This window comes from Mustela erminea, chromosome 1 (assembly GCF_009829155.1).
Source record: "Mustela erminea isolate mMusErm1 chromosome 1, mMusErm1.Pri, whole genome shotgun sequence".
Classification (NCBI taxonomy): Eukaryota; Metazoa; Chordata; class Mammalia; order Carnivora; family Mustelidae; genus Mustela; species Mustela erminea.
This window is the reverse complement of record NC_045614.1, coordinates 126,483,619-126,498,360: the sequence shown is the minus strand read 5'-3', so window position 1 is coordinate 126,498,360 and position 14,742 is coordinate 126,483,619. Positions and strand designations below refer to the sequence as shown.

The 14,742-nt window shown below is 33.7% G+C and overlaps 1 protein-coding gene across 13 annotated transcripts in view; it reads right to left on the bottom strand.

The window, feature by feature from the left end:
• Positions 1 to 14,742, bottom strand: part of PHC3 (polyhomeotic homolog 3) — a 77,991-nt gene that overhangs the window by 25,664 nt on the left and 37,585 nt on the right. For 10 of the 13 annotated variants that reach the window (XR_004285398.1, XR_004285397.1, XM_032341426.1 and 7 more), the window contains 4 exons: positions 12,360 to 13,231; positions 12,021 to 12,068; positions 7,466 to 7,616; positions 2,801 to 3,051 (listed from right to left, as the gene is read on the bottom strand). Coding sequence is in view for 11 of the 13 variants with exons in the window: in XM_032341426.1 (XP_032197317.1) it covers positions 2,801 to 3,051; positions 7,466 to 7,616; positions 12,021 to 12,068; positions 12,360 to 13,231 (1,322 nt within the window). In the remaining 2 variants the exon portion in view is untranslated. The remainder of the gene's footprint in view (positions 1 to 2,800; positions 3,052 to 7,465; positions 7,617 to 12,020; positions 12,069 to 12,359; positions 13,232 to 14,742) is intronic. The other 3 variants (XM_032341429.1, XM_032341438.1, XM_032341463.1) reach the window with 1 other exon arrangement.

The following is a 14,742-nucleotide window of genomic DNA, read 5'->3' as shown; positions in this document are numbered from 1 at the left end:
AGTCATCAGCACTACGGATGCTTCAAAGTCTCTTGTCAAATGGAACCTAGTGTCCTAGTTTAGGCAAGTAGTTTAAAATGTCTTTAAAATGCAGTAATAGGAGCACCTGGGTGGCGCAGTCAGGCATCTGACTCGGTTTCAGTCAGGTCATGATCTCAGGGTCATGAGATCAGATCAAGCCCTGCTCTGGGGCTCCACACTCAGCATGGAGTCTGCCTACGATTCTCTCTCCCTCTCCCTTGACCCCTTTCACCCAACCCCTGTGCTAGATCATGCTCTTTTTCTCACTGAACGAAGTAAGTATTTTTTAAAATAAATAAATAAATAATAAAAATCTGTAATGAATTTTGATTAGCCAGTATCCTTATTTTCTTCGCGCAACAACTTTTAAGATTTATTTTTCATGCACAAAGCTTTTTACTCCTAGGGTTGTCTCTTTAAGATAGATCACTACTGTATGTACTTTAAAGATAAGTGAACTAATGTTAGTGTTTAGGTGGTTTCTTTACAAAAGCAGAATCAGGACTAGAACTTAGGTCTCCTGACTCCTAGTTCAGCAACCTAATCCATTATAATCACAAAAAGAAATGGAAAAATCCTCAAACATTAACATGAAAATTAGTTAACAAAATACTTATAATTTAATATACTTGGTTAAGTCATAAATACTACTTATTTTAGAAATGTTTTCAGCAAAAACAATCCAGACCAAAAATATTTACTGATTTGCAAGTCAACCTTTAGCAAATCTGAAACAGAACCTCCTTTAAGAATGCTGGTTAAGTCTTCAATATCAGACACAGATGGTGAATGATAGCTTATTGTAAATTTCTACGTTTAACTTCAGAGAATTATCCACCATGAACTCTTAAATTTTGTTCATTTCAGTTAATATATTTAATATACCTCAAGTAAAATTTACAAAGGGTATTGCTGAAGAAACTGTAATACTCAGTGCTGCTAAGAGTTTACACTTTGGTGTGAGACTGTATTTAAATAATCTTCCCAGGAGCAACTAGTAGCCCCTGTCAGAGGAGCATGTAATTCTTGATCCTGGGGTTGTGAGTTTGAGTCCCACATTAGGTGTAGAGATTACTTAAAAATAAAATCTTTAAAAATAAAAATAAAGCAAATAAGTTATCTTTTTTTAAAAAAGATTTTATTTATTTGTTTGACAGACAGAGATCACAAGTAGGCAGAGAGGCAGGCAGAGAGGGGGAAGCAGGCTTCCTGCTGAGCAGAGAGCCCAATGTGGGGCTTGATGCCAGGACCCTGGGATGATGACCTGAGCCGAAGGCAGAGGTTTAACCCACTGAGCCACCCAGGCGTCCCGCAAATAAGTAATCTTTCCAGAAAATAATTTGGCAATATATATCATGAGCCTTATGAATACATATGTAATGTGATTCAATATCTGTACTTCTAGGAATTCGTGCTAAACTAATTACTAAATATGGAAACCTAAAATGTCTAACAATAATGCAAGGATTACATAAATTATGGTTTCCATAAAGTGGAGTATTATGTAACCTTTCAAAATGTTTCCAAAGTACTATTAATCATACAAGAAAACAAAAGCTCTAAATATCCTAAGTGACAGAAGCAGAACTATATATATAGTAATCTTGATCATATGAAATATGTATGTAAAAAAATACACATGTGGTGTTATTGGGAATTATCTGCTCTGTATATTTCCCATATTTTCCATTTAAAATAATACATTATTAATTTTGTAATCAGAAAAAAAGTTGTAACTGTCACTGTTAATAATAGAAGCTATGGGTACAAGTGCCAGGAATTACACAGAACAACATGTGCACATCTAATCCTCACAATAACCCTCACAGCCCAGTATCATCTCTGTTTGCCAGATGAGCCAAACTTAAAATCATAAAGGTTGAATGACTTAACAAAGGTTACTGTATGCAGCACTGTCAAGATCCAAACCCTGAGGAGCAGGGAAAAAAGACTATTGCTCCACTCTCAGAATTCTTATAGGAGATCCAAATTTAAAACACAGTAATTGAATATAAGAGCAAATGATGAGGCAACCCGCGAACACAATGCAAAATCTTCACTACCCATGAATCTAAAAAAATGGGTATAAAATGCCTTTGAAATGAATTATTTTGTTTTCTTGTCTTAGATTTTGGCTTTGAGTTTGGCCACTTGTCTTTGATTTATTTTCTATGGAAAAATATTCATCTCTAGATATTAGCATATAAATTATATACAGCTAGTCTCAACTTATAAGACTTACGGTGACAGAAATAACATCTCCAACGTGAAGTGAAGATTTTAAGGCATTTTTAAAATTTGACTGAAGGCTGAGATTTAAGAATGAGAAAATCTACTTGCTAATTATAAACCATCAACTGGGTAACTTCAGAAATATCAGATCATTGGGAAATTATTATTTTATGCACTCAAGTTAAAGTTCACAAAGTATGCATTATATAAGAAACATCATTTTTTAAAAAAATAATGTACTTTAGGTGTCATTTCAGTCCTCTTAAAAAAAGAAAAAATTTTATTTTACTGGAGTAAACTTCCCATTATCTTTCTCTAAAAATTATAAAATTGATATCCTTAATATCCTGAAAATTTTTTCCTTAGTTTATATATAGCTAGCATAAAAATTCTAGAAATATATAAATAACATAGAAAAATTCTAAATAAGAGATTGACAACTTTTTTGAAATAAAATTATTAGCATTTTATTAAAGAACAAATATACTACATTTAAAGATAATGCCACTTGAATAACTGAAAAAATACAAATTTGCTTACTACTTACAGGAAATGGCTCCAATCCCTCCTGAATCACAAAGCCTTCTATAACATGGGTTAAGATCTGTGGTTTAACAATAGCCTGTGGAGGTTTGTTTTCTATACTGGGAATGCTGCTGGGCACCGACGTACTATTACTCCTTGTGGTAGCAGCTGGAAGTAAGAGTGGAGGTGGAGGAACAGAAACATGTGAAGGATCTGACGGAGATTTAATTACTGAAGCACTGACTGATGCCACAGCAGGTAATTCCACTTGCTCTGAAACAAAAAGTCATTTTCTTATCTTTAGCATTCTGTGCAGCAAGTAAGAAAAAAAATTCCAGAATAAACATTATTAACAATAAAAGTCCACATCTGGTGCTTTAAAAAACCATTCTAAGAACTTTATTTAATCTCATGAGATAGAAGCTACTACTATCCCCACTTTACAGAAAGGAATAACTTGCTCAAAGTGATTGTTCCAACCCTGGTTAAAAGAACTGTTCCTGTAAGATATGAAAAGTGTTTTAGAATGTCAATTAAAAAAAAAAAAAAAAAGAATGTCAATTTAAGAATGATTATGGAAACTGCTGCTTTTTAAAAAAATTTCAAGCTACACAAATATTAAATTCCCTATGTTCCTGTTTATATATTCCAGATGCATGGGGGGAAAAGTACTCTGAAAGTACACTTAAATAAAAAAGGATCATCAAATCCACAGAATAAGTAGAGATTTTTACAGGATTACACAGCATCATCTTTATTTCATGTAGTAAGGCTAATCCAAATCCATGCACAATTTTTTTTAACAACTCTTCAGTGACACTGTGTATGTCAGTTTGGGGGAGCACTTTAATATCAGGCAACTGCAAAATATCGGGTTGGATCACTGTGATCCATCCCCTTCAACCTCTGAAGACCACAATAAGAGAGACCGCACAGCCTATAACAGACTTTACCTACCCATATGACAGCACCAAACTTTCACTGACTGATGTACTAAAGAGAATAGATGGAACCAGTTGGCAGCTAAAAATATCCATGATTACAGATGTCTAAAAAAAGTAACAAAAAAACAGCCTGTCTCAAGATAATACTACAACTTACTGAACATGCCAGGTACTGTGTAAATGCCTCACATCCTGTAACTCATTTAACTCTCAAAACTAGCCCTAGAGTAGGTACTGTTGTTATCTCCATTTCATAATGTGGAAACAGAAAAATAAAGTAACTTACCCAAGGGCACACAACTAATTATGTAATGGAGCTGGGATACTAACCCAGGGGGTCAGTTCTTGAGACAGTGCCCTTAATTGCTGGGGTAACTCTTCTCCACTTAAGGAAAGGGTTAACACCACTATCAAAGATGCTCACAATACAGCCCAGTTGGGTAGAGAATAGGAATCCCTAAATAATAAAATTTCAGCTAAGAAAATAGTGTACTGATTACCTGTATAATCTCAGAAATGGAAAAGCTCTAACAATTCACACTCAAACTGTGATTAATATCATAATATAGCTTATCACAGCACTATTATATGGCATTTATTAATGCCATATCAAATAATCCACCAAGGTAACTTACACTGGAAAAACAGTTTAAAATTACACAATCCCTTATTAAAAACTAAACAAGAAAGTCAACAGAAAATGCTAGTTTGCTGATTTCGGGAACAAACACAGTATTGTACACCTGCTTTACCAAACTGGAGAACTCCAGGAAAATCCTATTCTACATACCAAATCTTCACATTTACTCCTAGAGGAAAAGGGATAAAAATTATAAAACTCTAACGTGGGACTGAAAGGTATTTTTTTCTGTTTGAAGGATAATATAAATCTTTTGGATACTGAAAAATAAGATAAAATTTTAATGTCCCTTACAGATTTATAGATACTTTGTTATTTTAGAAATAAAAGTCACCTTAGGACACCTGGGTGGCTCAATCTGTTAAGCATTTGACTCTTAGTTTTGACTCAGATCATGATCTCAGGGTTGTGACACTGAGCCCCATATGTCAGGCTCCCAGCTCAACAGAATCTGCTTGAGATTCCCTCTCCCTCAGCACCTCCCCCCAACTTGTGCCCTCCCTCTATCCCTCTGTCAAATAAATAAATAAAAGCTTTAAATATATGTATAGCTGTGTCAAGTAGAATATGGTTTGTTAAGAAGATACGGCTTGGTGTATGTTCTAACTAATTTTCAGATCATATGCGCCCATCTTCTAACATCCTCACTGTTGTTAAGACTAGAGCTCTAAGTTACTAGCTTTTTGAAGAAGCTATTAGCTGTTACTTGCCAGTGTATAATCAGCTGTTAAAATAAAACATAAGACAAACACTGATGTATTACAGTAGAACAAAAGCACAATTACTACACTCTCTAGATTTAAGGTAACTAGGAGAGAAAACACAACTGACAGAGCTCTGCCTATTCAAAGTCTCATTTTCTAAACAAGATCTATGAGCTTTTTCCACCTTTTTTAATGGATGCTTTTCAATTCTAAAAAATTTTTAAAGATTTATGAAAACTGAATACTGGATGGAAAAAAATCCCTCTATTTTTGCAAGTCAGTTTATTTCATGATTTAACAAAAGTTATTCTAAAAGTCAATTTGTGCTTGCTTTACCCCTCATACACACTGTAGTAAGTATGAAGTAAATTACAGGAACATTCAGAAGTCTACATTGTACTCAGACAATTTAGCCAGAGGGATTTGCCTGACAGGATCTTGCCCTGAATTCTTGAGGAAAAAAATATGAAGATGTTTTTGTGTTCCAATATTTCAGAAATGTTTAAATTTTCTTTGTGTTACCATTAATAATGCTTTTTAGGTAATTAAATCATGCTCACAATGCAAGGTTAGTATCTAATTAAACTTTTATTTCTGCCGTTAAATCAAACTCCAGGCAATCTGCAGCAACATTAAATCCATTTTCAGTTCAGAGAAACTACAAAGATTTAATACTATAGATTTTCCTAAATCTATCTTTTGTGGTATTACTATGAATAAACACAGGCAACAGTATTAAACTTGTCTTAAACATTTTATATCATTTTACTGACTAAACATTTTCTATTTCTCAGCAGGGAGAAAATATTGGAAGAAAAGTAATTTTCCCCCTTCTGTGCTTTCCAGAGATTCACACTGATAGTAAGGAAGGAAATCAGAGAGAAGGGAAGGGTTAGAGCACTGGCACACTTGGAAAAAAGAGGGGGGGGAGGGGGCAAGGGTATCTTTGGTAGCAAAGTCAATGTCCTATTACAGTTTGTTTCCACTTAGGTGATGGTAGTTCTTGTTTACTGTAAATAATCACAAGGGCCATGAGGAGTTCAGGAGAACTGAATACTTACAAGGAAGACTGAATCAAGGTTAGGATTATCTGGGTCAAGGGTCAGCTCTTCTTTCTATGAAGAGCTATATGGGCTCTGCAACTACTCTTCTTTGCCACAGTAATGCAAAAGTAAAGACAATGTTCAAATAAGTAAAGGCAGCTGTGTTATACAGAATTTTTTGGGGGGGATTTTATTTATTTATTTGACAGACAGAGATCACAGGCAGAGAGGCAGGCAGAAAGAGAGGAAGGGAAGCAGGCTCCCTGCTGAGCAGAGAGCCCGATGTGGGGCTCGATCCCAGAACCCTGGGATCATAACCTGAGCCTAAGGCAGAGGCTTTAACCCACTGAGCCACCCAGGCGCCCCTATACAGAATGTTTTTATGGACAATAAAATTTGAATTCAGCATGATTTTCACGTGGCATAAAATATTACTTTTCTTTTTATTTTTTTTCAACCATTTAAAAATTTTAAAAGCATCCTCAGCTCATGGGCCATAGATTTCAAGCATGAGCTATAGTTTGCCAACCCCAATCTAAATAAATTATTCATAAATTTTTAAAGAATCTAACAGTAGAGCATGCAGCTCTTAATCTTGGGGTCATGAGTTTGAACCCCATGTTTAAAGGGGAAAAAAAAAAGAAAGAAAAGTTCTTATTAAATAAATAAAAATAAAAATCTAACATGGACTGTTGTCTTTTTTAGGACCTAGACACTGGGCTCTAGGTCATACTAATGTTTTAGTAAAACACCTAGGATTCACAGTCACTTTAACATTGTGAGGAGCACACAGCATGAGTAGCACTAAAGTAATGAATAAAAATTTAAATGCTTAAGGCCAAGAATTTTTTAATCCATGTCTCTAGTGAAAATTAGTGAGGTTTAATTTAAGAACTGTCTAGGAAAGAAGTGAAGACTTTTAAAAACAGACTCACCTGGATCACAAGCAATTATGAGGAATGTCAGATATGACTCAGAATGCTTTGTGATTTCTGGAAAGCATAACTGGAATCTTTTAATAGTACTCTGGTTTATTCTAATTTTTAATGAAGTATTCTAATTTATTCTAATTTTTAAACAATAGCTTGACACATGAATCTGAATGGGCATATAAAATATATCTGTGCAAACTTCCAAAAATTAGAATGCTACAGAATGTTTTTTATTTGGGTGGCTCCTCATTAACTGTTTTAACTGTTCCTCATTTTAAAAAAATCTTGAATTCTATCTGTATTTTGTTATAATTACACAATAGCTTAATACTATTTCCAGTTATTAAACTTCATTAAGTTTACTAAACTTTATTACTAACATTTACCTAATAGAAAATTCTCCAAAATTTAGGTATTTCCTTACCTAACAAAGGATGTTCAGAAGTCAAATCTTCTCTCCCCACAGTTATAGCTGCTGGAGACAATGTGGGTGGTGGTGGGGTTCTGTCCATCCGGACACATTCATCTGACTCTTCAGGCATTTCTTCTTCACACACATCTTCTACTTGATAAACCTGCAATGACAAACCACACGACCTTAAAATGTTTCTAAAAATACATTTACTAAGGTAGTTCTAACTTAACTGAAAAAAAAAAATAATAAACTCTAAGTGTTTTAAATTTTAAAAAGACAGAATGATTATTTGACAGACTGAAAGAAAAACTTTAAAACAGCTCAAGTGAGACTTTTCATAATGCTTGACAATATTTCACTAAAAGAAAGCTGTGGATCAGTATCTAAGATACAAAGTACTAAAGTTTCAAAAAGGTGAAAGTCAAGTCAGAGCATATTTTTAATTTTGAGAATTAAAAAAAAAGTTTTGACTTTATACATTCAAATAACTATTTGGGGAATTTACTATTGTTTCTATCAACTTCAACTGTCATAAGTCAAAATAAATACTAGTATTTTTCACAAGCCCACTAAGTAAATCTCCAAAATGACATAGATCAGGAATTGTTTAGAGGATGATACCCCAGGCTCTTCTTTATTATATCCACGTGAACTGAGGATTAAATTATGAAAAGTAATGTCTGAAAACATACAAAAAAGGTATGCAATTATATCTTTAGTTTTCTGATCTACTCAAGAATCTAATGAAGTTTTATAAGCTAGTACCAGGTAAACAGAAAATATATGTCCTTGAAATAATATACATACATACATACACACACACACACACACACACCCCACCTAATAAGCCATTTAACATATTATTTTTAGTTCTTTAATACTGTTCCTTATAAAGTTTTTAACTTAACAACATTGTTATCTAATGCTCAAGAGCACACAGTAAGAAGAAAACATGGACTCAATCCAAGAAGGTACTATGTAACTTAAAATAACTTATTAATTATTCATTAAACTTAAGACTGTTTCCCAAGGCCACTTTTAGACTATTTTATCATCATACTTAACCATTATTTTTGAAAAATGACAGGCTACTATAAACAAAGCCACAAAGCAGTTCCCTTCCTTTCTTTTATATACAAAGTTTATTACTTAAATTTACGAAGGTCATGAGTTTTTAAGATTACTTACCTAAACTGATTAATATTTCTAATAAACATTAAAACAAGAATCTCTCAACATTCACAAAAAACTTCGTGATATCTAATATTATATATATTTTTAATCAAACTACTGAAAAAGTCTGGTGATTTGAAGTATATAAAATTAAATAAAAAATGGTTAAAATTATTAAAACCAACATAAAGCATGTGTTATTAAAAGGACTATCAAGTTTCATCTACAAAGGCATAAATCTAGCAACAGTGGTAGAGTTAAAAAAAAAAAAAAAAAAAAAAACTAACTTTCCAAGCCTCTATTAAGAATAAAATATCTCAGGACACCTGGGTGGCTCAGTCAGTTAAGTATCTGCCTTCAGCTCAGGTCATGATCCCAGTGTTCTAGGATCGAGCCCCGCAATGCCCTCCCAGCTCAGCAGGGAGCCTGGTTCTCCCTCTCCTCCCTGCTCCTCTCTTTTGCTGTCTCTCTCAACTAAATAAATAATATCTTTAAAAAAAAAAAAAGAATAAAACATCTCAAAAAGAAAAACATGTCTCTTCCTTTGTTTAAAAATTTAGAAATCCTAAAAAAAAAAGTTTTAAGAATCTTCAGGCTACTGATAATCTTATACCAATTATAATATCCAGAACTGTGATCTGATTTAACAAAGTAGACTACATTTTTAAGTTATTTGCTGCCAACCCTGCATCTGGAAACCTGTTTCACTCAGAGATTCCTGCCTCACGTCTGGATGCTCAGAAGTAAAAACAGCTGCTTATTATTATACAGTACAATGATAATTTTTTTTAATGACAACAATGTTCAATACAAGGAAAGTCATCCAAAAGAAATGTCATGGGGGTTAAAGGAAAAAAAGGAAAAAACAATAAAATCTTCTACTAAGGAGCATCTGCTGTCGGGATTACCTTAACTTGGAAGTGGTAGGGATGTTGATTCAGAGGTAATTAGAAAAGTATGGTTTTATCAACCAGTTCAATTTTATCTGTGTAACATTCCTTTATTAGATATTATCTTTACTTAAAATGTTGAAATTCTCTCTTTAATATTAATGTTGTCAGAAGTTTTTAAAACACATACTACAGTAACTTTTAAGGAATCTAAGTTTTATTTTTGAGTTTAAAAACTCTAGTTTTTAAAAAATAATTTAAGAGTTTTAAAGGATAAGAGTCATAACATAAACAGCACATACTGAAATAATCCATCAAAGAATATTATAAAATATTTGTCATTCTTTATAGGTAAGCCTAACTATATATACTTTCTTCCAAATCTGCTATGTAAAGGCAAAATAGGTTAATAAAAGAAGTAGGCAACAACATCTGTCACAGACATCTGGCACCATAAGCATAAAAAATCCAAGTGCAACAACTAAAATATTGAATAAAGCAAAGAAATTGAGGTTTTACTCACAAGATCATTAGAAGACTGCACAACACAATTTCTGTTTAGCTCATAACTACAACTATTCTAAAACCAGCAACGAGTGCCAAACTTACCTCAATAAAATACATTAGTCCCATCTGTCTTTCTTTCCTAAATAAACTGTAGAACATTTACTAGTTCTAAATTATCTACTCTCACATCTTATCATACCCAAATGTCAATGAAAAATCTTAGTTTTATAAATGTAACTTTTATAAATATATTTTTTTAAAAAATACTTTTACTTTGATAATTCACAATCTTTTAAAATTTCACATCTCTTAAGAAGTAAATAGATATTATCTTTAAATATTTGAAACAACCAGGTAACTGTGAAGAGATGCAAAATTCATGAAGAAACATGATTTAATTTTAAAAAATGAGATTAAAGGCAATAAAAGAAAAACAGAGTAACTTAATAAATAGGGTATGGTACTAAAAGAAAGGTAAAAGGTAAGAAAAATAACACAGGAACATCCATAGCAAGTATGAGCACACCAGTGACAACAGCATAAGTTACTACTTTCATGAGGGAAAACAAAAACTTCCAAAAATGAGAAAAATCTAGATTTTTTTAAATTGTTTTTAAAAGAAGACAGCAAGAACTACCAAGACCTCAAATTTTTTAGCCTTAATGTCTTATTATGTTGGTATTCCTATCCCAAATATGTTCCTCCAAAGTTTCCCCTAATAAAAACAATTAGAAAATTAGAAAGCATCTAAGAAATTTTACTTTTTACTTATTAAAACCCAAATCACAGAGCGAGAAAGAATATAAATTTAAAATTTCTTAGAAATTACTGTACACTTGGAAGCCTATGTTTTATATTAAAATATTCATTGTAAATTCTTCAAAAATCTAAAAAAAGATACATGAGAAATGAATGATAAACTTATTTCTAGATGCCTATTATTTCTATTGAGCTGTTTTTAATAAAGGTAAATTAGAAGTGGAAGTCAATTTCTTTATGCCTATTAACATCAATGGGGATGATAAGAATAAAGAATTTATAAATTTGCATCCTGAAAACTAAAATGTTTCCCATTAAGGAACAGACTTTAAGACTCCTTTCCTTTCTGAATTAATGATTATTAGTTTTAAGTGATAAAATCTTTTCAGGGAAATCTGATATGAAACCTTCTTTGGGAAGACTATTTTTCTCAATTATAAATTCATTATTAATTTGAGCATTCTGCCCAAACATTTAGAGACCTTATTTCAATTTTTATTGTAAATTATTTTACAAATTTGAAAAGTCTTTTAGACAATGTTTATTTATTTTTTTTTTTAAGATTTTATTTATTTATTTGACAGAGATCACAAGCAGGCAGAGAGAGAGGGGAGGAAGCAGGCTCCCTGCGAAGCAGAGAGCCCGATGCCGGGGCTTGATCCCAGGACTCTGGGATCATGACCTGAGCAGAAGGCAGAGGCTTTAACCCACTGAGCCACCCAGGCGCCCCATAGACAATGTTTAAAAAAAACATTCCTCAAGCTAATTTTCTTTTCCAGTCAACATATACCATTGCTAGAGGTTTATTCTGATAAAGTTCACCATGATCTCAATTATTCAGAACTTTTATTCCTCCCAATTGATTTTTTTCATCCTCAGTATTCAATTTATCCACTCAGTATTTTTTAGCTTTTTAAATGAGAAACATTTAAAGTATATCTCTTCTCTTCATAGAAATTTAAAAATCAGAAGTTTAATAATTCTAAAAGATGGGCTACAGTTAATGTTTTTCACAAAGCTGCATTCTCTCCTGGAGTAAATGTCTTTTCCACAAAATTTAATTACATAATATAATTTTACCCCAAAATTACATCATACAAGCATACCTCCACCTTGAAACCAAAGCCCATAAAGGCCTAGGACTTCAGAATGCACACAACCAAAAAGGTTAGGTAGATAAACCATACGTTTAAGAACATACAAGCCAACAGAAGGGATCTATGAAGGATAATCACCTTAAGAGAAAAAACTTTGTGCAGATGACACTGGTTCAAATGCATTCCCTTGGGGAAAAAAAATCAACTCTGTAAAGATAGCAGATGGATTTGTTTAAATAGTAATAAAATTAACGAGGGACTTTAATAACCATCACAAATTATCAAGCATGCAACCATACTAAAACAAATGGCATTTTTTTTTTTGCCCATACAGCATGTTTGTCAGACACTGACAGATGGAAATTTCAAGCTTTTTAAATTCAAAGGCATTTAGATCTAGCAATATAACATAACGTGGGAGAAAATAGTTTTTACTCTCAGTTCAGCAAGAAAGTCAAAGAGCTTCCAAGGGCTTACCACTGGTGGATCAACAGGTGCTGGTGGTTGTACTTGTAGGTTTACCGCAACAGTCTGTGGAGGAGGAAGAGTCTGAAATGGCAACTGGACCAAAGCTTCTGCAGCTGGAAGCTCCTCTTCTGACACCAAAGCATTCTGCACCAAAACCTGGCCCTGGGATAGAATTTCAGGCTGCACTTGTAAAGACTGCATAGACTGCAAGGGCAGTGGTGGAATCTGAGCTGGAGGAGATGCCGACATCTGCGGAGGGGTTGCAATTGGGATTGGAGAGGACTGCAGGGTTGAATACTGCTGGTGTGATGTTGGAGACACAATCTGCTGACCTGGGGACACCAAAGCGGACTGCTGAACTGGGCCAATGTGCACAACAGGGGAAGCTGGAAGTGGAAGATGGGATGGAAGATTCAGCTGTGCTGTAGGCTGCACCTGATTAGCAGTGGATTGCTGCAGGTTTGGCCCTGGCTGGAGAGCCGAGGACACAAGAGAGTGTGGCTGAATAAGGGCCTGTGGATGGATAATTATAGTAGGAGACTGACTTGGAGAATGAGGCGGCGGGGGAGACACCACTACAGACTGCTGTGCTGACTGTGACTGGCTAGGAGACATTGTCAAAGGAGGGGGATGGCTCTGAATTGGCGAACAATGCTGTGACTGGGCATTACTAGGAGCTGGAGGAAGGCCATGGTTTTGGAGTGGCAGACAGTGCTGGGATGGGGGTGGGTCTTGAGTTGGATTTTGAAGTGTGATTGGCTGAATTTGCTGTTGCTGCTGCTGTAATATCAGCTGATGATGGGAAACCTTGGGAGGTGGTGAATGAAGAGGAATCTGCTGATGTTTTATTAGAGGATGAGGCTGAATTGGAGGATATGAAGCTGTGAGAGAAAAAAATGACAATTAGTATTTTTTTCCAAAAATAGCCTAGAAATTTATAAACAAATATAAAAGAGGAAAGTTTTCACATCAGAAGGTCTTAATCACCAAAAGTCTATTACAAGTCTTCCCGACAAGAGTGATTTGAAAATATGACAAAAACAACTTTTCCTTGGAAAACTATTAAGATTTCATGAAACAGACAATAGCTGTGATAAGCCCCAAAAGAAAAAACGGCCTAAAACAACTGATTCATACATCTGAAATATACACGATTCATTCTTATTAAATTATTAAATATACACAATTTATTCTTATTAAATTTATTCTTATTGAAGTTACCAGAAAATCTGCATTAACTTTAAACAAAGTTTATCTGAATTCCTTCTCTGGGGAGAAGAGGAGTATCCCAGAACAAATATAAGATCTATAAAAATAACTTCAAAATCATAAAAATGCAGTATCAAAATTCATAAAATAAAGGTCTCATATCTTTCTAGCCTATGTCTAAATAGTCTTCCAACTAACAGCCAATGTAATTATTTATAAAGGTTCCCAAGTAAGTTTCCAAATTTGAGCCAAGATGAAAAGTTGGTATTATTGGACCCAGGAACAGAAAATGTTTTGTATAACAAGTTAATTTAGCTAAGCAAAACACATGTGTGAATTCTACAGCACTGCTGAATAATCACTGTAACTAAGAAATAAAATTTCCGGGGCCATTCCAAACCCAGGACAACACTAGTTTGGCAGCAATAAGTTTATGCTGTCTAAATAAAGGATTTTGTTTCACTTCCCCCCTGCCCCACCCAAAAAAAACAAAAACAAAAACAACAAAAAAACCTTACAGTAATCTATAAAAGACAGCATCCGTTTTTTTTTCCCCACAGAGTCACTCATAACAGGGACAATATATATAAGAATTAGCAAAATCAAGTAGTAAATAGTTGTCCATTATCATGCCTCTTCTGCACACTAGTTCGTATGTTTATGCAGAGGGAGGTGCTGGTGAAACCCTCTCTAAAAATAAATGGAAATGGGGTTCACTAGAAGATAAACTGAAAAGATTTCTTACTATCATACAAAGGCTGTATGCATTTAAAATAGGTCTAAAGAGAGGGCAAAACTTTCTTAATCTCAGAATGTTAAGATAAAGGCTGTAACATCTTACATCTACTAACCACATTTGTGACAAAGGCCTTATAAAAATTATAACAACTTTTTAAAATTGTTGCATTTGCTTAGTTATCATTTAAAATTGGGGGGGTCTTTTAAGGAAATTAACATCTGCTTAACATCTCAAAACACAGGCACTTAAAACGTTCAAAAAATATCCACCAATTCTATTTTTTAAAAAATAGAGATTCATTCTAAACTTTCACCTAAAGTAATTTTCGCATAACTAGACTAGCACTTCAAACTAAGACTGAAAATTTTATGCCAGCACTTTATAAATGTGTTGATAAGGACTCTACACTACAGGGCATTCAATTAAAATCTCAGAATCCTAGAG